This window comes from Seriola dumerili, unplaced genomic scaffold (assembly GCF_002260705.1).
Source record: "Seriola dumerili isolate Sdu_G_001 unplaced genomic scaffold, Sdu_1.0 BDQW01001417.1, whole genome shotgun sequence".
Lineage (NCBI taxonomy): Eukaryota > Metazoa > Chordata > Actinopteri > Carangiformes > Carangidae > Seriola > Seriola dumerili.
The window spans coordinates 695,063-718,965 of NW_019175672.1; the positions used below are offsets into that span (position 1 = coordinate 695,063).

General features: G+C 39.8%; 2 protein-coding genes across 2 annotated transcripts; both read right to left on the reverse strand.

Moving 5' to 3' along the window:
* LOC111238547 (probable palmitoyltransferase ZDHHC12) lies at nucleotides 1–4,587 on the reverse strand. The gene is made up of 5 exons (XM_022768116.1): nucleotides 4,243–4,587; nucleotides 3,233–3,366; nucleotides 2,372–2,461; nucleotides 1,738–1,904; nucleotides 1–1,603 (listed from the first exon to the last, which is right to left on the reverse strand). The coding sequence occupies exons 1-5, from the start codon at nucleotides 4,367–4,369 to the stop codon at nucleotides 1,288–1,290; spliced, it is 834 nt and encodes a 277-aa protein (XP_022623837.1). The 5' UTR covers nucleotides 4,370–4,587; the 3' UTR covers nucleotides 1–1,287.
* A 4,300-nt stretch (nucleotides 4,588–8,887) lies between these two features.
* Nucleotides 8,888–17,454, reverse strand: LOC111238546 (calcium-binding mitochondrial carrier protein SCaMC-2-A-like). The gene is made up of 9 exons (XM_022768115.1): nucleotides 17,293–17,454; nucleotides 15,366–15,492; nucleotides 15,165–15,252; nucleotides 14,962–15,073; nucleotides 13,127–13,285; nucleotides 12,068–12,220; nucleotides 11,702–11,977; nucleotides 11,085–11,235; nucleotides 8,888–10,390 (listed from the first exon to the last, which is right to left on the reverse strand). The coding sequence occupies exons 1-9, from the start codon at nucleotides 17,452–17,454 to the stop codon at nucleotides 10,206–10,208; spliced, it is 1,413 nt and encodes a 470-aa protein (XP_022623836.1). The 3' UTR covers nucleotides 8,888–10,205.
* Nucleotides 17,455–23,903: the final 6,449 nt, after the last annotated feature.

A 23,903-nucleotide genomic window follows, 5' to 3' on the forward strand; every position in this document is an offset into this window, starting at 1 on the left:
AAAGAAAGATGTTTGTAAAATATTTTGGCTCCATCTCAGAGTTAAATTCATTTTTATAAAGTTTAACATCAAAATACAGTGAATCAAACCCCGACCTGCAGCAGACCGTTGGTGTTGCCTCACTTTACTTTATATTCAGAATATAAACATGAAATAAATGGTTTATAACCTACTGTAATGTAGCTGTAACACGTAATAATAATAATATAAAATCTAGAACTTAAATACTGTACATTAATAAACACTCATAAAGCTCCTTACAGCTGCTCACACTGTCCTGATAGTGTGTTATAAACCATTTATTAAATGTTTGTATGCAGCTTATTAGTGTTAAATTAAAGCGTTTTCTTTCTTTCAACAAAACAAACCAGGAAATACAGATTTATTTCACTGCATTTCTGTGTTTGTGGACTGAAGTATCCCCACACAGTACAAACAGTTCAATGGGCCCGTTGTAGTGTGACGGGCTGAAGCTCGAGATTCCTTCTACGCTGTTATCAGCATGATGGAATAGTTGTTGTTCGTTTTGCCACTTTTGTTCAGTCATTATCATCAAGACGTACTGCAGTTAGAGAAGGGTCTGTTGTCAGCAAGAATATAAAAAAGAAAAACACCCAGAAATTTCTCCCAGTCTTATATAATTATAAATAAATATTTAAGAAACTTACACAAGATAAAAACCAGTTGTTTTTGTCTCTAATATTAAGTTTGGAAAACGGTCAAGAGTCAAAAATTAGTGCAGAACGTTTATTTATTCTAACGTCATATTACCACTTAATCATAACGATGTTCATTTCAAACAGTAGCACCCTTGTTTCCACACACACCAGTGGCAATTTACGTGTGTTGAATGACATTAACACGAAGAATACGTGTGTTGCACTTGACTGTAAAAACAGGAAAAGGTCGAGTTAAAACGACATTAAAGACAGATCCGGTCGAGAGGTTTTTCTTCCTTTCCTGAATGAAAACAAGACTTAAGGCCACGTTCACACTGAAAAAAGACCCTGATTTTAACAGCCTTGTTTTGATGATGGTGCTAAAAGAAAAGTTAAAGGATCACTAAAGTTACGACACGTCATCCTGAGGGGGACGGGAATATCTGTGGCAAATTTCAGGGGAATCCATCGAACAGTTGTCAAGAATTTCACTAAAAAACCACTAATGTGAATCTCATGGTGGATCAACCACTGGCCCGACACTCTTCCAGGTGTCAAACCATCGTTTTACGGTCCAGAGTTCTTCCCTTACAAACACTGTATCCGTCTGACACCAGTCTCAGCGAGGCTAGACTGGATTTGCGGTCGTTCTCTGGTAGACCTGCTCCCACACCACCGTCCTGCAGATGCAGAAGAAATCCCAGATGTTGCAGAAGACCCCGCGGTCGAACGGGTTCTCCTCGTCCCCGCAGTTCTTGAGGTACGAGATCCTGTGGCGGGACATGAACTCCCAGGTGGTGCAGTTGATGGAGACCAGGTAGAGGTGGCAGCCCAGCAGCAGCACCACCACCATGGAGAAAACCCCGACAACGCCCAGCGCCGCCAGCAGGAACCCGTTCACTCGGAACCACAGCTCCCATGTGACGCCGGGGGAAATGCCAGACCTGAAAGATTCACACACTGACGTTAAGGCGGAACAAAAACTGGTGGCGATGTGTATTACATTAGATTATGGATTATTTTCCACCAGATGAGGGCGTTTATTTTAAAGACCACAGGCGGCGTTGAGCCGACGTACAGAGCGATGTGAAGAGCCCACAGCAGAGCGAGCAGCTGCACCAGCAGGTAGACGATGAACCAGCGGTGGTTCCTCTCGCCCACGCAGTTCTCGATCCACGGACAGTGGTGGTCGAAGCGGCGAATGCAGCGCTTACACGTCTGACAGTGCTTCGCTCTCATTGGCTGCTGCTCATGAGAGAGAGAGAGAGAGAGAGAGAGGGGCCTTATTTTAACTTTGAAAAGTTGAACTCTTCAGCTCCTGGTCTGTATTTATTAAACTGAACTTAAGTGAAATATAAAAGTAAAAATCCGTCACTTCTACTCACAAACCTGAGAGTAAAAACTATTTATCAGCAATCGTTTGATTTAATAATAATACTAATAATTCAATAGCTGAAGCAGTATAATTAAGAGCAGTTTAAGTCTATTGTTTCATTGTATGAAAATGCACTTGTTTTACAAAATGTTCCATCACAGCGAACATGTTGTCTGATTGTGTTTTTGCCAAAGTTGCATTACTGTTCCAAGTCACCGCGACAAGGAAAGAATAAAAACTCCAACAGAAATCAAACAAACAGATCTAGAGAATATCACACTGACACTTGTTCATGACAAACTCGTGCTGCTGATGAACACAGAGTGCGAGTTGTTACCTGCAGCAAACAGTATCCACAGCGCCGCAGCCGAGGGGTCGAAGCCTGAGGAATCATCGACTCCATCTCCTCATTTGAACCCTGATCGCCCTGCGCAACACAGACCGATGTGGGTCACACGTGTACACACAGATACGCACACGCAACGTACCCACTGTGACCTTAAATCAGAGGGCTGTGTAACCTGGGGACACGTGAATTCAACAGACACCTGCAACTAAGACATTACTACAGAAAAGAAATCAAAGCCGGTCCCTCTGGGGGAGTGAACGATCCAAATCATAATCAGTGCATATAAGGAAAGGAAAAATAAGGATCATTTTGGCATTATATACATGAGCAAAAAAAGAGAAAGGGGGGAAAGCCTAATATTGAAATATTGAATGTGGAGGGAATTGTTTCTTTAATACACTGAAGGTGAAAAGTGAGCAGTTGCATCGACGTCAGTTAATCTGCTGATTTTACTTTATTGATGCGTTTAGGTTATGACACGTTAAAAACTTGTCAAAACGGCCAATCACATCTTTGCAGAGCTGAACATGACGTCTTAAAAAATCTCAGTTTGTTCAAGCAAAAGTCTGAATACCCAAAAGTATTTCATTTATAAAGATATTAGACAAAGAAAAGCAGAAAAGCCTCTCATTTGAGAGACTGTACTCAGAGAATATTTGTGATTCTTTCACTATTTTTGCTTGAAAAATTACAGAAAAGGTTCATCTGATAGTTGCATTTTATTTTTATGTCAACTAACCGATTAATCAACTAATTGTTTCAGCTCTAAACCACTGTGGTGCAATAAAAGACCTTTTTTCATGACATCTGTTTGGTTGTAGTGATGTGGGTTGGGTTAGCTCATCTTACCTTGACAGTGTCAGTAAGAACGAAGCCGGGGTCCATTAAAGAAACTGCAAAGTACAACAGCACCGACAGCACGACCAGGAGGAAGAACAGAAGCGGCAGCAGCAGCTCTCCTCGCTCCTCACACTTCCGTAAATCTGCACACGCACAACAGAGCTGAGCTACTGGTGCTTCCATGCAACATTAAATCAAATCTAATACAGTCAAATAAATACTGAATATTTTTTTTAAGATCAGGAAGATACAACATTAAAGCTCCTTCATCACAATAGTACAATAACCAATACATAAACTTGGTGATGGTTTGCATTGGCCCAACTTTTCTTTCTTTCTTTTCCTTCATTTAATCATTTAATGGAGTGAAATAGAAAGAGATGGTATATTTTTGTTATCTGTTCGCCAAATATACTGTTGCTGTGTGCTGGAATAATCCATTTAATTCATTCTCACCCAGTGACTAAAAAGGACTTCTGAGCTTGCTTTCTATGGATAAAATGTAATTTACAGTAAAGGGAAACCCTAAAGACAGAACAGAAACAATTTATGGCCTCCATGGATTTTTAAATACAAGAATTGTATTCATCTTAAAATATAAAATTGTTATTTAAATAAATTTGGACAAATTGTACACGATCAGTAGTTTTCTAAGATACATCTATATGATTTTTTTTTTTTAAATCTCTTTGTTGAGTCACTCATATTTTGAATATATTCATTGTCTATGTTTTTCTTAAATTCAGGTTCACTGATATACATATATATATATATAAGTGGCTGCCTTTGTTATTTATTCTTTCTTTCTTATTCAATTTATGTTAGGTATGTTTGATATGTGCAAAACAGAATAAATATATAGGTTAAAAAATATTGGAATATTCGGTATTTTTACCTATTTCATTCCAGAAGGAGTAATTAGTAACTACACCTGAAGAATAAACGTAGCTCAGGAATGAGTCAAATATTCTCTTCTGATCTGTCCTTCTTTAATAGTTAGAAAGTTTGAATGAACTTACCGGTGTCATGCAGGAACAGTATGAGGGTTGTGACCCAGGTTAGCAGAGTGTGTGTGGCCCGAACTAGAAACCCGGTCCGAAACATGCTCTGCACCATTTTATCAATACTAATAACAATACATTTCATTAGCACCGCTGCTAACTGCTAGGTAACTGTTTAGCCTCGTTAGCTGTCTTTTAGCAACATAGCAAGAGTGGTCACGAAACTAAGACAAACCTTTTATCTATGTTAGGAAATACATGAGGGTTTTATAAAGTGACCATGTAGCTAGTTACAGTAGTAAATGCTTATTTTATATATTTTCTTGTCTGGTTTTACTTTGCCCCCCTGGTGTTGCTACTTCCTTGTTGTGATACGGGAGGCAGAGTAGGACAAACTGCGCGAACTGAAACCTGCGCGAAAACGTCAAATGAGGTGGTATGATGTTGTTATTGTAGGTTTCGTACGTATTTAGCTGTCTAAAATGAAAACTAACATATATTATTTTTTCCTTCCTGGGTTCTTCGTGAACAGATAAACCAAAGTTAGTTCATCTTTATTATAAAATGCCATAACATATTTCATTTTTGTATTAGTTTTACTGCTATTGAAAGATACCCACTGCAAGACTTAGTGGATTGGTGCACAAAGAAACTGAGAAATTTTGTGTGAATGATATTATTGGAGTGACTATATTACAATAAAGCCATAATACTGGAGACAGGGAGACCATTAAAAATGTTAGAGTGGTAATTGTTAATGATTAATTGGTAATGCAAATGAGAATTAGCATAATACCCCTAACCATAACTTATCTACTACCTATTTTATAATTTGAATACTTATGGAAGTGATGTTCATATGATGTTGTGTCATTGCACTTCACCCATGTGGGAATTCATGAGCATATCTGAAGCAGCAGAATTTCAGTTTGAGTGAATTTTATTTTCTAATGTGTGTACTCAATTTGTACATGCACCATACCAATAACTTCTAGTCTAGAAAGGTGAATCTGTTGAAGTATTCATCTGCCAGCAACTTTCCAGTAAACCACACCTCTGAATACAGATGTTAGAGCATGCAATTGCTGCCTTCTTTGAATTTGTTGACTCAGGCTGACTGAACTGCATTTAGCTACATCCATGGCTTGTTTGCAAAAAGTTATCTTGGTTTGATGGCACTGGAGGTGTTGAATAGCTGTCCTGGGTTTGAGTCCTGGAGCAGTCACTGTTTGGAGGAAAATCACACTCCCAATTTGCGAGCTGCCTTCAGGAATTTGGCCATTTCTTGTGTGCAGAGAGTTAACGTATCTTGGTGGGTCAGGTGTTGAAACGCAGACTTGGCTTCCACTGGGACGGTTAAGTCCCAGACCAGCAGCCATTGATCTGAGAGGATTCCCAGTGCTTGTTGGGAGCCAACCACTGATGTTCATCTTGAAAAAGACGTCGTTGTATCTTTTCATGACAAATAAAACCAATACTTTCCTCTCCTGAGATACTTGAATAAATGCATTGAGTCTGTAAGGCAAGGTTCGTTTACGTCACCGTTCTACACATCAAATGTACGGTTACGTCACTGCATTCGAGGTTCCGCGTTAAAGCCCTAACCTGAATCAGAATTAGTTGACGTCACCTGGTAAGTTTTATTTAGGTAAGTTTTATTTAGGGCATCCCGTGGTAACCATGGTAAACCCGTGTTTTAATATGACCCATGAGTCGTGGGTAATTCCTTCAGGGAAAGTCTGCAGAAATGCGGACTTATGGAAAAAGTGCATAAAGCGCACAAAATGTCCGCCCTTGATGGTTTTAGTAGGACAGCCCCCTCATGGATTTAGCAGGAACGCGCTTCAGAGTCGGTGAGTCCGTTTGACTGCCCTGTTTTTAGAGGTGTGTGTGTCTGCTTGGCTCCGTATTGGTCTGTCACTTCCACCTTTGTACAAACCTTTGACCAACGTTAGCAACATTAGCATGTAAGCAGAAGTAGCATGTAAAAAAACCAAAATGCTCGCAGACAGTTTAGCTAACATCTGAGAAATGCTTTGCTCCATTTTATTAATAATAATATTAATAATGTCTTTAATTAGCACCACTGCCAACTGCCAGGTAGCTGTTTAGCCTCTTCAGCTGTAGCAAGAGTGGTTACGAAACTAAAACAAACTTTTAAACATTTGGTGGCATTCTCAGTAGGCTCTTTTATAATGGTAAACACCATTGACCAACGTTAGCAACATTAGCATGTAAACAGAAGTAGCACGTAAACAAACCAAATTCGCTCAGACAGTTTAGCTAACATCCGAGAAATGCTTGGCTCCATTTTTATTAATAATAATATTGATAATGTCCTTCATTAGCACCACTGCTAACTGCCAGGTAACTGTTTAGCCTCGTTAGCTGTAGCAAGAGTGGTTACGAAACTAAAACAAACTTTTAAGCATTCGGTGGCAATCTCAGTAGGCTCTTTTATAATGGTAAACACTGTTGACCAATGTTAGCAACATTAGCATTTAAACAGAATCAGCATGTCAACAAACCAATTTGCTCATGGACAGTTTAGCTAACTGTATTTATACAGGCCTTTCATGAATGAATGGGGTATACCGTAATATTATACATATGACATTTACTTTACTCAAACTGAATTAAATCTTTGGACCACATAATAATAATTATAGCAGTTATAATAACGTTTATTTATATAGCACTTTTCTTAACAAAGTTACAAAGTGCCTTACAGAAAAAAACAGCCATTAAAAACGAAGGAAAAACAAACATAACAGAGGCAAGTTACACGAAAATATAAATTGTCTGTACAGTGGGAAAATAAAACACAACATCATATCAAACATTCATAAAAGCTCTCTGATAAAAGAATGTTTTTTGTATTTTATGTATTATTATTTATTTATTTTTCTGTTGGATGCTAATGGCTTCATTTACTTCATTGCTCCTGTATTATCTATTTTAACTCAGATACATTACTTTTGGTTACTACGGGGTCCTAAAGAAGGCTTGGATGGAAAAGACCAGTAAGCCACAACATTGTTTGAATGGATCACGAAATAACACAGTAAAAAAAGAAAAAAAAGAGTTTTAAAAGACACCAATGATGTTGAGCTTTCTGATCTTAATAGGTAGACTGTTTCCCAGTGTGCGAGCTCTGACAGCAAAGGCCCAGTCACCCTTAGTCAGTAGCTGTGACCTAGGAATAACCTGCAGAGCAAACATCACGGGCGTTGTTACAGTATAACTGAGGAAGTCTTACAGTGGAGGCATCCGTGGATCCAGAGAGTCCAGACTGTGTTCCCTGGTTGTTCATTTATTCTCTTATCTTCCGCTGACAAATTATAATAATTGGAGAAGGTTTCTGGCTGATCCATATTCCTATGTGTTGAATTGACAGCTGACACTCTCTTAGTTCAGCTCAACCAACAAAACTTGTGTTTTCATCATGGACTGTGCAGAAGCCTAATCCTGTATCAGTTACTGTTACATAACAACACTTTACTATTTTTCTGAGTAATCCCTATCCAGTAAACTATTTGCTGTTTCCTGTTGCGCATTAATTCTAAATCTTTCTCCGATCTCCACTATGTAAGAACATAATAAATCATAATAAATCCCCAAGGTTACAATACTGTATATAATCATTCAAATTTACTGAAATATTATGTGAAATATCCAAAATGTCTGTCATATCAGTAACACATAACTCAGCCATTGTAATTTATTTATTCTGAAGTACAGTGAGTTAATCTGTCTGTTATCTCTACTCGTCCCATGACCAGTTTCTATAGAAGCTTCCTGGAAGAGCTGAAACTGTTGTGGGAACAGCAAATTAATGTTTCACTTGTTTTAAGTTAAACATTGTAAGATTAAGTAATGAACAAAAGGAAAAAGGAGATTTTTGCAGTTCAGTTCAGTTAAATGATAAAATACTTTACCATCTATGATCCAGTGCAGAGGTACAGTAATACTAGGGTCACTGTGCATGTAAAGGTTGGGGCTATTCTAATAAAATAATGATTTATTCACTTCACACACATTGCTAGTATATATTCATTCAGATAGTTGTAGTTTTATTTATTTAGATTTTGAGATATCTGGCTCTGCAATTTGTCTCCACAGAATAATCAGTAGAATTTCCTGCTACTAGGGATTTCCCTCTGAAACAATTCTGTGGTTTATCTATAGAAACAGGAACATTTTTGTGCTTCTGTTATATTTGGAATTTTTTGATTAAATGTCATTTCTCCACCACAAATGAAACTTCATTCACTGTTGTGTTGAGGTGGCTGCAGATGTGTCAAAATCCAATCACCATGGCTCAAGATCTCTAATGAGGGTTGTACGAGCTCTTTACTAGTTTGTTGATTTTTCTGTTATCAATGCATCTGTTCTGTGTTTGGATATTCATTTTAGTTTAATTTATATTATTTGCTTATCTAAGCAAAAGTCAAATAGAAAAGTCTTATTGTAATTTGGCTTTTTAGTTGCAGCTGTAACAATAAACCAGGATTAGTGTGTTCACGTCATATGGGATGGATCCTAGAAAATGGGAAAGATCAGAAAGCCCCAGTCTAATTCCACTTCAGTTTCTGTCACTTGATCTGTTGTGTGCAGTTCAAGACATAAGATCATCATCTAAAATAGGACATCTGACAAAACATCTGACAAGAATTTGCTTTTATTTGCATCAAAATGGTCCATTAAAACACTAAAACATACAAAGAATTTAATCTTAATACCTGGATTGATATGACATTCATTCAGAGGCCCGTCCAGCATTAATTAAAGTGCATTATGTTGCTCATCTTTTTCAAGCCCTTGTTTTTCCAAGTACAAATGTGAACAAAAAAAAAACATCAATCTGCCCTTAAACCTGAGATGAACATTAAGACGTTTGTACTTTTTTTTTTTTTTAAAGAAAAAAAGAAAAAAGGGCAAACACACATCAACAGACGCTATTCGATGCCATTAAACTCTTTAAGCAACTAAAAAAATAAGTCTTTGTTGATGCAGACACCAGCCACAGTGACTCATGAGTACAAGCTCCAACCCTCTTTTCAACAATTCACCACACAACTACACTTAGTGTTTGATAGCCACGTGTTAAGGCCGTTTCCTGGTATTAATTTCCCACCCTGAATATAACCACACTGCATTTTACAACTGTTATCAATCGCACATTTGGCTCTTCAGACAGAAAACATGCAACAGAAAACATTTTACACCTCCTCTCTCTTCTACAAAATAAAAGCAATAAATACAGGATAGATGGAAATAAATACTCTGCAGTCATTAAGAAAATGCTGCCATCAATCCATTCACTCGGGACGGAGGTGGAGAGAGATCAAACTCACATGTGCAAAATCCTCTCTTCTAGGGACACAATCATTTCTTCCTACAGGCAGAACTGTTAAAGAATAAAGCTTATTAATGCTAGATCTGCCACGTATTTGAATCTGTTCAGTTTTTTTTTTTTTTTAAATGAAGTAGTTATTTAACAAGAGTGCTGGTGATGCATATTAAAGCCGACTGACCAAAGCTTGCAATGTCAGACCAACATGAAAAACAAAACAAAACTGGATATTTTCCTCAGGCACCAAAACGTAAAGTGGCAGGAAGAGCAAAAACATTTGGTCCTCGACTTACAGTCACTCACATTCTTCACATTTGAGTTTCCCCTTAAAACATAAATAGCAGCAGTCACAATCCTGACAACCTGAGCTCACAGAGTTCATATCCTCCACCTTGGCCTTTCCAACGTTCAGTGTCCTTTCTCCTCTTTCGTCAGCTGACATTCACAGAATGAGATGGCTCCACGAACCCCCAGAGGGGCCACAAAAGGTCCCTGGGATTCCCTAGCTTGAGCCTTGGAAGGGAACGGGCGGGAGGGGGCGGGGTTTGCGGTGGGTGTTTGGGTGAGGGTCACTTGTCGTATTCAAGCTTTTGAAGCCATGTGACAAAAAGGAGGGGGTGGGGTTTCAGCGCGATGTCACTCCCAGCTGCGTCTTCAGGTGCTCGTACACCACGTAGCTGATGCTGACGGCGGGGATGACTTTGAGGAAGTTGGGGGCCAGGCCTCTGTAGAGCCCGGTCGGACCCTCGGTCTGCATGATCTGCCTGAAGAGACCCGTCATGGTCACCTGCTGGCTGCCCTCTGTTGCAGCTGTAAAACATCATCAACAGGTCAATGAAGATATTGCAATAAAGATACAGTGATGAAACAAACTGACAGAGTGTTTACAGTCAGGGCCCCACGGCTCTGGGATGAGTCTAACCTTCTTAAAACAGGCTTTTATCTGAGAGCTTCTCCTGGTTTTACTTTCCCATGAATCGTTTTATTTCTCTTAAAATTACCCTGGATTGGTTTTTATACACAAGTGTTTGTCAAGCACTTGTATATAATACAATAAATGTTCTATAACTAAAGATCAAGAGCGTCCTTTTGTGAAAAATGTCAAAAAAAAATTCCAGATTTGAACTTGAGCTGAAATGATTCACTGATTGGTTTTTCAAACAAAAATGCCAGAAGTTTGATAGTTATTGAATGATGTCATCCACCCTTGACATGAATGTTCCTCCCTGATCACAGTGCGGGAAATATCCTCCCTAAATGGGTGTGTTCCTTTAAGGAGCTGCTACTTCTGTAAGAAATCTTTGACACTCCATTTCAAAGGAATGTGTAAAATGTTGGTCTTAAAAAAACCAAAAAAAACCAAAAAAAACATATTTACAACATAAAATACTAAAATTTCACAGGTTAAAACTTCTTCACCCTCAGTGTTGACATGTTCAGGTCAGATTTATACTGATGGAGTCTGTCAGAGAAGCTCAGTATTTCAAGCGAGTGAAGGCCTCACCTTGAGCTTGCATGCGGGTCCGGATCAGAGCCAGAGGGTAACTGGCAAGCTGGCCGCAGGTGCTGGACACGGTGCCGCAGGCCAGCAGGACGAAGACGCCGGGGTCGGTGCCGTTGATGCCGTACTGCTGCAGGTAGCTGTTCTTCAGCGTCTGAGGGAGGGGAAAAACACAAGATAAGTTTGGCAGGAACCAAGAGAACAGGGGGATGCAACAGTCACTTAGTCATCAGACTGTGTTATGTAATCCAGTCATGAGTTCGTCTGGTTCTTTCTTAATGTTGGTTCATTGTGAGGCAAGATGTGGTAACACAACCTTTGGCTTTTTTTTTTTTAAATGTCTCCTGATCAAACGTCACCTTTGTTTCTCTCTTGTGTTAAACATCATGTTTTTTTTTTAAATATTTGGTTTAACACTTGGACATTTTATCAGTGTGCAAAGTTAACAGTAGACAAGTAAAACTGTGAATGTGCTGAATTTGCAGCTGAAAGATTTACATTCTTGCTCCGATTAGAAGTTGAGTCACAGTAAGAAAGAACAAACTGATACTGTTGAGGATGAAGGTTGCAAGAAAGAATACAGAAAGTAAGAAAAATAAAAAATCCAATCCACCGCTCACCTCGTACACTGCCAGGTCGATGCCTGCGTAGGGGATGATGCCGAGCATGTTGGGGATGTAGCCTTTATAAAACGCCCCAACTCCTTCTCTCCTAAAGATCCGCTTGGCGCAGTCGGAGATACCGGCGTACTGCCCGGTCTTCCTCAGAGCCAGGCGCGTTTTCAGGACCTCCATGGGGTAGATGGCGCTCTGGGCGATCACGCCGGCCAGAGACCCTGCGACAAATCGCTCCAAGATGGTCAGAGTCTCCTTTTCGCTGCCGATGAAACGTTTGATCTGGAGAAGGCGACCGAGAGAGAATTAGTGAACGGACACCAAGAGCAGCCGAGGTTCAGGACAGTGCGCTGCGAGAGTCACTCGTCATACCTGCTCGTACGCCATGAACTTGAGCGCCGACTCTGGGGCGATTTTGATGATGTTCACGCCGTTGCCTCGCCACAACGACCTCATGCCGCCCTCTTTGATCATCTGCATCAGCCCGCTCATGATGCACATGTTGTTGGTTCGGGATCCATAAACCTAAGAAAGAAGAATTAGAGATAATCAATTAGATGTAAATATTCGACAGCCCTAAACTTCTGTCTGCACTGAGAGGGAAACATTTGGAGATCTGATTGATTTAATAGGCTGCTGAAATAATTACAATGGGATGTTAAATCTCAGGATCAGGCACGGCGCCATGTAGCCCAATTTTTTTTTTTTTTTTTTACCCAAAAACTAATCCAAGTGGGTCAGGGTTGTTTAACTAATTGATGGGAAAATAGTGAAAAAAATCAATGGGGCTCAAAGTTGACACGATTGTTTCAAAGTCGACTCTCCACACTGCCGCTGACGTCAATCAGGGCCGTTGACACAGATCCCGAATCAGCACGGTTAGACCTTCAGCCGTTGATGGCGGTTGAGGCGTCGCAGCCGGGGGAGTGACGGCCGTTGGCGAGCCGTCATTGGTCACGGTTATGGCTCGGCTTTGACGGGCGACTGGCCCCTGGACTCTGACCCCTCGCTCTTATACTGTCCATTAACCATTAACTCATTTATGGCATTTAAGCAACACACTCTTGGGCAATCTTCCATCTTTCTACTTGAATAATTGTGCCGAATGCTGCGGTTACGAAAGCCCCTCAGTTATGGCCTTCAGGAGAATCTCACTCACATTTACTTATTCAAAGTTTGATTTGTTGAGCTCAACTCTCTTGATTTGACTCAGGTGAGTAGATTTCAGTCTTGGTGGCTCTGCTGACAGCTGGCACCTACATCATATGACCCACAAGCTGATGATAATTCTCTACCGCTGCAAACAGCGAGTAAGATAAGAGCTTCCACCTCACATTGTCCAGTTCCCAAACTCCTGAAGGTCTGGAAACTCGTTTACGGGGTTTTTAACCTTTGATTCATACACACTGGGTTTGGACGCGACCGTCTTACCTGCATCATGACTTTGACTCGGTCCAGCGGAGCGGTGCAAGTCCTGGAAACGGCTCCCGCTCCTCCACCTGCGACCAGGTGCCTCCACCACATCCCGGTCTGCTTCTCCTCGATGGTGAACTCATCCGGCACCATCAGGTTCTCACCCACATCGAATATCTGCCGGGAAGACAGAAAGGTTTAGATGCTAGGATAACGTGAGAGAGACAGACCACAAGACGACAAGATCATGTTTTTATCTGTTCGTCTTCACCGGCATCAGTTAGAACAGAGCTTCTCAAAAGGTTTTCACATGAAGGACAAGAAACCAATATAAAAGAGAGACCACCGACCCCGATCTGATAAGATTTTCATTACAGAAAGAGTTTCAATCCCTTCTTGCTGGGAACCCCCTGGTGTCCCTGAGCTTCTATTCTTATACAAGTATCCACTTAAAACTCCAGCTCCCCACATGTGCTGTTGTGAACATTTTTCTTGTTAGAAAGCACATGACATCGCTGTTGTGTGACAGCAGACTCCTCCTGCCTCAGTAAAAGGTCAAACTGTGAGTTATGTGGTGGGTTTCTTTTCACAAACACCACAGTATAGGTCAGGATTTAATTGACTTCAGTGGATAATCAGGGACACACTGTACTGCTCTAAAAATCTGAGCCACGAAGGTTTTAATGAGGCTCCTTGGGCGAAGGTCAAAGGGTGCGAGTCTGCAGGGGGACGTGTTTTTGAAACGATCTAGGTCAGGAGCAGACAGCAGGCTTACAACTGGATCCATCTAAACCTGCAGGTGTGGACCTGTGCCAACTCTGCTCCCCTTAAACATGACTTTAAAAGGGCATCAGAAAAAAAAGATGTCCTCCTGCTAAATAAGATTTTTCCAGTTTGTTTTCGATGTTATTCTGTGCAGCCTCAATTTTATTTTTGCTTTGTCATTATATAATTTGACAGAGTCAATAAAACATCCTATTTATTACTGTGTCCCAAATACAGGACAGCAACCTCTGCAACTACCCAATAGAAAGTCTGTGTCACTCTGGGACACGCTGGCTCTGCAGTGGGAAACAAAGCTGTGCTGTAACTGCAGAGAGCTTTAAACATCGGATTTTTTTCCAATCTGAAACGATCCAGGGGCTTACGTTTCATCAGTAATGTGGTTGCCTTTCGTTTGATCTGCTGCGAGTGGTAACTCCGGTGCTATTCCTGGACCTGGTTCCGCCTGTCAGTCAATCAGCATCTCGTCTGTGCCAAGTCGAGGCTGCTAGACTCATTAGATGAGCACGGCGTTGAAATAACTTGTCCGACACCCAAGATCACACTGTCCTCCTGCGGGAGTTGTGCTAAATTACTTCAGTCTCCACCTGCTCCCATTTACTGCTGCCACCTTTTACATAACAGCTAGACAAATGGGCAAATCCCTCCAACATAATCCTCTCAGAATGGGACCAATTCCTTTCATGGACTAATAGAGCTTAATTTCTGACGCACGCCTTGTGCTCATGAAGCCTTTCAGGGAATTCGCTTCTTAATTGACCTGTTTTTTTTTTTCTTTTCCCCGTCCTTCAGACAGGAGAAAGACACCTAATGCCCTTTGATAAGCTCCAGCTTGAGTGATACCATTATCGGACGCCCTGATACCCTTATCAAACCGAAGAGCGGGTGAAAATAGCACATCTGAACATTTATGTAACACCAACAAATGGAATATTCCAGTTTAGTCAAAGGAAGTCATTATTGATTATTTAGCTCTTCCCCGTTTGGGTTCTGGTGATAAAGAAGATCACTGTTACATCTGTTCCCCACAGTGGTAACTTCGATGTTTCACTTCAGTCTGTTCAACTAACCGTGGAGTGTTTCCAGTAGAGGATGATCTCGGGAATGTTCTCCGTCTTCTCCACCATCATGTAGTTGCTCCAGTCTCTACTGCTGATCGTTATCATTCCGTTCTTATCCATGCTTTAAGAAAGAAAGAACAAAACTAAGACTCGGACTCCAGTTAATACAACAATCCAAAATATAAGCGGATGAAACAGATGAATGAAATTACCTCTTAAGGACTTTCTCCGCATGCTGCAGGGAAATATGCACACCGAGGTCACGAAGAGACTGCATGAACTCTTTGGGATCAACGTGGCCTTAAAAGGAAACACAGACAAGTTTTAAGAAAGAAAAAAAAAAAAGTTTCTCATATGGCAGCTGAACCATCTGAAACAAAACCAAAACCTCTGCAGCAGCAGCAGCCACATACCCGCATTCTTCCTGCCAAGGCTTTGCACCACAAGCTTCAGGTCTTTCTCGTAGTCTTGCAGATAGTGAACAAACTCTTCAAAGTCCAGCTGTCCGTCCGAGTCGTGTCCTTCCCCTTTTAAAGTTTTCTGCAAGAAAATAAATTCATACATGCAATGAGATAAGATTCTCTGTTTTAAGTCGGATAAGAGGACAGGGTAAAGTTTGCATAATGACAGTTGTTGAGGGAGGAAGAATTTAAATTTTATTGAAGCAAATACAGTGTGGTGGTTTTTGCAAAGGTGAAAGGAGAAATCAGTCTCGGCATTAGATGACATTTTGCAGTGGTATGCACGTGTCATCTGCACTGACACACCAAAACAATTTTACATTCAATTATGAAACAGGTACAGCGAGTCCTGAAATGTACTCGATCTAAAGCCAAACAACTAATGACCAGCCAAACCCACAGTCCTGAATATGACAGTGGAGATTTAAAAAGGTGCCCTGGCTTGTGTTTCATGACCCATTTGCCAAGCTGCGGTGCTCTTGGCATTCTTGAATGACGTCCATATCTCTAGGACCGGGGGGGGGGGTATTAGGTAGTAACACCCTGGTCTATCTTTGACTTCAACTGCATGCTGACCTGCCAACTGTTTTAATCTAGTCTGAGCTCGAACCTCCTGAGCTAAAACAAGATGAGGACACCGGCAGTACTCCAGCCCGCCGGCCAGCCAGCCAGGATACCTGACCCGCTGCCCACAGTGCAGGCACATGACTGTCACATAGCAATGATACTCTCCCCTGCACCTCACACCAAACTACCTGCACAAGTGCTTAAATGTGACTTGCAGCATGGTTAAAGGGGAAAGTTGTTTCACCAGTTTTAAGGGACCAGTGTTTGTGCCACTTGTCTTAAAAGTCATTGCTGGAGGCATAAGACACTAACTGAAGTTGCCACACTAAAATAAATCATGTTTACTGAATGTTCTTGCATTGCCATCAGTTGATGAACCACAATGTGAACCTCAGCTGAGTGCAAAGAACTGAAAAATCTAACAGGTTAGCAGTGGGTCAGCATCCCACTGATTGCAGATTAGGCATGAGTCACAGTCCAGTGCAATCTCTTAGCACAAAAGTCACAGCTCAGGTCACCAGTTTTCTAGTTTCGGGAAAGCACATGTGCATGTGGCAGTAAGAAGACTCCCACTGTATCCCCAGAGGGAATATTCACATGCAACAGAAGAATAGAGCTGAATCCTCTGTTATTTTTCAAGTAAAATAGTGAAAATTTCTGCAGATTGTCAAACTGCAGGATTTGCTGCTTCTCTGTCATATATAACACTCAAGTGAAAACTTTGGGGGTTTTGGACTTGCAATTTGTGCAATCTGCAAGTATACACTTTACGTGCAAATTAATTAAGACTAGTAGTGCAATGATCGAACAACGTTATAAAATGACTACCTTTAATTTGTGCATTTGATGCTACTTTATAATGTCTGATCAAGTTCATGGGAGCAGACACTGACTTCAGCTACTTTTCAAATGCACGTGAAAATGAAGGGCATGGCATGAATTCCTCTTTAGGGTGGATTTCCCCTGCAACATGAATGACAGAGCGCGCGCCGGTTCATTTGAGTGTACAAGAACCATGAAAATTACGCTGCATGGACCAAAAGCTGTTACCTTTAACATAAACTATTGTTAGCTAGATATTGTACCAATAATCTCGATAAAGTTTTTATAAAAAATTATACATTTTCTGAAAGCCGGTCACCTCTGCGGCCTAATCGTAAGGCTTTTTTACTACCCTGTGCTAATCCTTCCGGCGCCAGGAAAGAAAGGATTTAGCGTGATCTAATTGATGGGATTTAAAGAAGTAGGTAATAAACACTATCGAGGGCATATATAGAAATAAAAAGATAACTTTAAGTGATTTTTTTCTCACCTGTCGCCACTTTTGGTAGGTTGAAAACTCCTGAGACGGCAGGAACACGCTCAGTTTGTTGAAGACAGACTTCAGCTCCGACGGTAGTCCGTTAGACTCAAAATATTCCACTTCAATCGGGTCTGAGTTGGACACCGGGACGTAAAGGCACAGGCCGAGCATGTTGGCTCCAGAAAATTTAAAAAGGAACTACAATAAATAAATAAATAACACACCAACGTGTCTCCTCCTCCGCAGGACAATACTGAAATGCCGGTACCGAAACGCCGGTTTCTAAGTGTCAAGACACCCCGCCCCTTATAGGAATAGTGCAACGTCACTGGCTGGTCCTCCTGCAAAGGTGACGTCGTTTTACTACGGACCAATTGCTGAGACCGCCCATTGATGGGCTCGGCTCGTTCCCGCCTACTACTTACGTACATAAAGAGTCGTAGAATCGTCGACCAATCCCGTCCCTCCTTTCAGCCATCTTGGCAAACACTGACCAATCCCGTGTTTTCTTTCATTCAAACTGTGGATGACGCAGATACGAGTGCTGCTTGGCGGGACATGTGCAATAGTATTATTAATAATAATAATAATAATAATAATAATAATAATAATAATAATATAGTTCAACATGAGAAAAGGACCTGCAAAGACAAATTACAAAAATACATTTTGATAAAATAAAATAAAGCAAAATATAAATACCAACAATAATAATAATAATAATAATAATAATGTTATAATAAAGCTTGGTTGAAGAAATTAACAATTTTAATTTCATTTCTAATTATTTTTGCATGAAAAATGAAGAACTAAAAAATAAATAAATAAATGGGTTGTGTGTCAATGTCAACTGAGACACGTCGTCTATAGTTTATTTTTGTCTTCCTGCCACATATTAAGCATAAATCAGAAAACAAACTAACCGAAAACAACCAACATTATTCATGAATGCTTTGTGCTAGTTTGAGTTCAGTCTTCATCATTTCCCTGCAAGAAATAGCATTTAGAAAAAGTCACACAATATAAGTAAAAAATAAAAAATAAAATTCATATGCAAGTTAGTTTGAGTAAACCTAGCTCTCCATTTCTTCCCTCGTGTTCCACCACATGCACTAAGCTATATACTGGTTTTAGTCTTAATATTATACTATACAGTCTTTATCTTGAGGTTTTGAGAAGCTACGATAGTCCTGTTTTGTCCCTGCATTACTTCAGTGTTGGGTTTTGTTTTCTTTCCTTGTTTGTTGTGTACTCTGCTGCAGACCATGCTGCGTCATCTGATTTGGCCACTGACGGTGCAGGAGTCAGAGCCAAGCTTGTTCTCCGAGGAAACTGGCCTGAGGCAGACGGACCGGAGGGATGAACGCTCTGAACCTAAACCGGGAGGAGGGTGAGTGCCAAAAGCCAAAAAAGGCGCTGAAGAAACGCCAAGTACTGCAGGCTGAACCCCTTAGGCCGTCAGCTGATGCTGTCTGAGTTTACATACAACACACACACACACACACACACACACACACACACACACACACACACACACACACATACACACACCTCTAAATCTCTCTTCACTGACAGCGAGCGCAAAGTTCCTTGACCGTCTTGGTATTGATGGAGACTCATGCAGATAACTTTTCAACTTGGTTTAAGTTTGACTTTTGCATGAAGCTCTTAAACCTCACACTGGTGTATAACTCTGCACTGAATCTGGAGACGGGTATGTGGCCAAAAGTATATAGACATCCCTGAGCATAGACTTAAATGAGCCTGTGTTTCATTTTTAGTTCCAATAAAGTGTTCAGTGATAATTTAGACAATAAATAAACTTTTTTTTATTGTGTCAGCTAAGAAAAAATAAGTGTTGTTGTTGTTGAGATGTTTTTCTTAGTGTTACTGAACGCTCCCCCCTTCTCTTCAGATATAACAGATAAAACATTAACTGACTATTGAGCTAAAGCAACAAACAAAACCTTAACCAGGTGAGATTTAATTTTTGATGAAGTGAAAACATTCACTCTGAATTACTGTGTTATTTTCCACTGGCCCACAGAAAACTCACTGTTATGTTGCTCTGTGTGAATCACACGTTGGCCTTGTTTTGGAAAATCCAAAATGACCATATGTGTAATCCAAATTTAACCCTCTGCAGTCAATGTTTGTTTTTATTAATATCTTTGTGATAATACAGCGCAGAAACGTGGTTGTAATGTTGTTAGAATCTGTAAAACATATACTTACAAGACCATAAGTGACTCAAAGCCTCTAAAATTTGGTTAAAGTAGAGTGACAGAGGACACTATGACACTACGACGCTACGTGATATTATAAAATTCTCATTTTAGGCATTTATTATCCATTTATCTACTATTTTACTCATATATTGCACTGTTTTTATGAACCTATAGACTTTGGTAAGCACCAAAACAATTCATCCACAACAGTAAAAGGATGTTTTCACAACATATTTGAAGAATTTCAAAAATCAAGCTTCGATTTTTCAGCATTTGGGCCAAATTATCTCTTTGCACAGTTCTCTCCGACCAAAAGGGACTTCGCTTTAGAAACAGATGCCGCCCTTTGAAAGATGAATTTAAGACATAATTTAGAAATTGAGAAAATTCCCTCAGAGGGTTTTTAACTGTTTGTACCAATTATTTTACACATCAAAATGGTTTTCAGGTTCTATGGTAAAACCTCCAAATGATGCACAGTTTGACTCAACAGCTGGACAGTTAAATCCAAAATGCTGCATGTTCCTCTTCTGTCTCCAATAAACACTGTGGCAACAAGATTATAGTTATTACTGTTTCAGCATCACCGTAGTTTTATCCAGCTTTAGAAATCTATGAAAATCTTTGTTTCCACTTCAGATTTCTCTCCATTTACGCTGAATTTAAAGATTCTTGCTGCTGTTAAAATATAAGATCTATACTGTGAATTGCTGTTCACAACACTCGATACACTACAGCTGTTATTGAGGAAACGTTTAATGAGACTGAAAAAGAAACGTTTTTTAATGAAGATCTTTAGGTTACATCTGTATATTGGTCTCAGGTTTTGTCCCGGCTGTTTGTTCTGACTGTTACCTAATATTAAACTCTATTTTCAAAGGTATGTGAAATTGTTTACAATAATTGCAGCAGCTTGCAAACTCAGCAGTCCACTAACACACCAGTTAAAGTCCAGTGTGAACACAAACATGTTGGTGTGTAGCTGCTGTGTTTGTTGTCTGTTGTCCAATCCTTGGCGTCACTCAGCGGAGAGTAAACGATAACTGTTACGCCAGAGTCACAGCGGCCTGCGACAAACAGGATTCAGCAGCAGCACTTTAACCTGCGGGATCAGACAAACAGTCCGTGTCTGACGGGGATGATACGGGTGAGAGGTGAGGGGGTGTGGTCTTATCACTAACAGGAGAATCTCAGTGGTACGGTGCAGGGATGTGGCAGTGATACAGCTGCTGTTGTGATGAGGAAGAGGTGAGGTTTTACAGTTTGGTTGTTGATGACTTATTGTTGAGAAATGTCAGCTAACAGGACGTTCCCTGTCATCAGTCCAACCCAGTGAATCATAAAGCTAACAACCTACTATAATTAGAATGAAGCCAATTCATTCTATAGATGCATGAATTTATTTCCTAGATCCTATTTTATCTGATGCTGTGATGTAAAATCAACAGTATTTGTTTGGAAATGTGACATTTTAAGTTAAATAGGAGGCATTTATAAATGTTATCCCTCAGAAAATTCAAACACTCGGTGACATGAACTACACTTTCTTTTATAACGTTTGTTTTGGAGTTGTGAATTCTGTTTGAAATTGTAGAAGGTTTTTCAGTTTGTAAATATACAATATTTAACACTTATTAAGGCTCCAAGCAGCGAATTTCTTTTAATAATATGTAAAATCAATAAACATCTATATCTCCACAAGTCCACAAGTGTACAGACATTCTGTAGATGGCGGATATCAAGAGTTTCAAACGGTGTTTGGATCAGACAAACGGTGAGTCCTCAGTAAATGAATTATCTCTCTGTCATTTTTACTTCATGCACAACATTTTCTTTTTCTAAGTCACAGAATTATTTGATGATTCTCCTGAAACCAGTAAAATGATGTGTGGTCTTTTTTTGTCAGGACTTTCACACCCACTTTTTGTCAGTTTTAAGTGTCTTAAAGTGACACAGACACATGTTTTGCACATGTGATGTCATTGCCTCAACTGGTGTGAAGGCGTGGGCAGCACCTGGTTTCCCAGTGGCGCAACCAGTGAGTCGCCTTTTCTGGGGATACGAAGGTCAGAGGTTTGAAACCCCAGATGCCCAAAGTCCTGCTTCAGCAAAACTTGAGTAACAATTAATACATATGGTATTTAAATGTTTGTGAGCCGCCTGGACCTCGGTGATTGCAGCTGTATTTTTACTTTGTTTTTTTGTTTTTTAAGCACATCATCCTGAGCTTGCATCATATTTTGAATCTAATTGTTCTCTGTCTCCATCATTCTGAAACCACAACACAACAGACTCATTTCCACTACTGTCACAGAAAAAGAGGAAGATTGTCTGATGTGACTATTTTGAATTTACATGGCACAGGTGGGGAATGAATTTGGCATAAACAGCATCACTAATCTTGACACCTTGTTACACTGTACTAGAACAGAGTTCACAGATTTAATGTTTAGATGACAAATCTACATTTAAATCCAGACCATAATAATATGGATCAACAACATGGACATGTACTGTAATATTATCTTACAGTATTTTATTTGATCTACTCCTGATCTTTTCTTCTTCCTTCTCTCTTCTCTCTCAGCTCCACTCATCTATCCCTGCACTCAAAGAAGAAAATATAAAACAAAAAGAGTTTTAATGGAGGTAGATTTGTCTCACTGATATGAATCCACAAGCGTAGAAGTGAGATCCACAAATGCTTTTTCGATTCACAAATGTCCGTTTGAAAGTTGTAAATGTTCATTCATTTAATTGTAAATTAATTAAATGTATTCACAGATCTGTTTTTATTTGTGAAAGTTGTTTATTTGCAGATCCGTTTTATATTTGCAAGATATTTTTGTGAGTTTATAAACGTGTTTTTCGTATTTGTGGAAGTTGATTTATATTTACAGATTACACGTTTATCATCATTGAAACAAATCTAGTTTTCACATCTTGTGTCTTCTTCTGACTTTTCTCTTCTTCACTCTTCAAATCCAGACTTCCTCCTCTGTCCTCTCCTCACCTGTTCTCCACTCCTCTCCTCCTGATTCTTCATCACATATTTTTCTCCTCTCTTCCTTCTCTTAACTTCAGCTTTTCTCTCCTTTCTCACTCTCTTCATCATCTCTTCACCTATTCCAGCTTCCTCTCTTGGTCCACAGGTTGTCCTGTCCCTTCTCCTTGCTCTCCCACTCATTTTCCCTCAAATCCTTTTATCTATGTATTCTCAGATACACAAGAATCCAAAATGCTGATATAGAAATAGACTGGAAGTTTTAGATGGAGAGCCGCACTCTGCTTTCCCTTCAGTCCTCTGCTGCTCTCTGTTGGCTGAACTTGAAGTTGCTATAGCTGTCAAATAAATGCAGTGGGGTAGTATAAAGTATAAAGTAGCATAAACTGAAAATATGAAAGTAAACACACACTTTGTACTTAAGTACAGTAAGTAAGTAAATGTATTTAGTTACTTTCCACCATCGGGAAAAGCTGCATTTCATAAAATATCAGTGTGTGTCCGAGAAAATATCTTATAATGCTGAAGGCAACAAGAGAGCAGTTCAGACTGTGGCCACGTAATGTCGCTGTTTCACCGCTGAGGCTGCAGCGTGACTGACACTGACTTGGTCCATTGAGCTGTGTCAAGTCAATAAGAGTGAATTTAGTACATGACCGGATGTTAGGTGATTTACCTTTTTAAAATAAAATCAACAAACTGGAAAAAAATCAGTTTTAAACTTAAATACAATTTAATTGTTCAATAAATCCTACAACTCTGTTATTATCATTATAATAATAATAATAATAATAATAATAATAATGATAAACCCTTATAAAACATTACAACATTATAAAATACTAATTTTAAGAGCATTTTAAAAGTCAAAAGATGTTCAATAAAAAGGTTTTATTCTTAACTTTATAAGTAAGACTAAGTAAGACTTAAGCCCTCAAACCCAGCAGAGGATGTACTTCCTCAACCAGCTCAGGAAGCTGATCCAGATAGTCCTTTGCAATCACTGACCTGGCCACTATCCAGGACTTGTACACCTCCAGAGTCAGGAAGTCCCACAATCCCTGTGCAATAACCCTGTAGTATTAAAACACCCACTTACCTACAATTATAATAGTATAGTTTAAAACTGACATTGTGCAATAACATGCATATATGATATATCATATCTATGTGTTTCTCACTGGATATTGTTATTGGCATTGTGTGTTGTGTGTATTGGCCAATGATTCAGAAATTTTGACAAAATCACAAAACATTTTTTTTTTAACAAAATAAATAAAAATTGAGCTTTTAACTTTTATTCCGAAAGGTAGGAACCGGAAGTCTAATGACGTACTCTCCGCTAGCTTGATGCGCCTCGCGCGAAGTTCCTCCTCTCGGCTCCGAGA

Coding starts and splice junctions, on each gene's coding strand:
- LOC111238546 (XM_022768115.1), bottom strand. CDS start 17,454: ATGCTCGGCCTGTGCCTTTACGTCCCGGTGTCCAACTCAGACCCGATT. Junction 15,074..15,164: donor GCGGAGAAAGTCCTTAAGAG/GTAATTTCATTC, acceptor TCTTTCTTAAAG/CATGGATAAGAACGGAATGA. Junction 11,978..12,067: donor AGTTCATGGCGTACGAGCAG/GTATGACGAGTG, acceptor CGCCTTCTCCAG/ATCAAACGTTTCATCGGCAG.
- LOC111238547 (XM_022768116.1), bottom strand. CDS start 4,369: ATGAAATGTATTGTTATTAGTATTGATAAAATGGTGCAGAGCATGTTT. Junction 2,462..3,232: donor TTCTTACTGACACTGTCAAG/GTAAGATGAGCT, acceptor TGTGTTGCGCAG/GGCGATCAGGGTTCAAATGA. Junction 1,604..1,737: donor TGGGCTCTTCACATCGCTCT/GTACGTCGGCTC, acceptor TGAATCTTTCAG/GTCTGGCATTTCCCCCGGCG.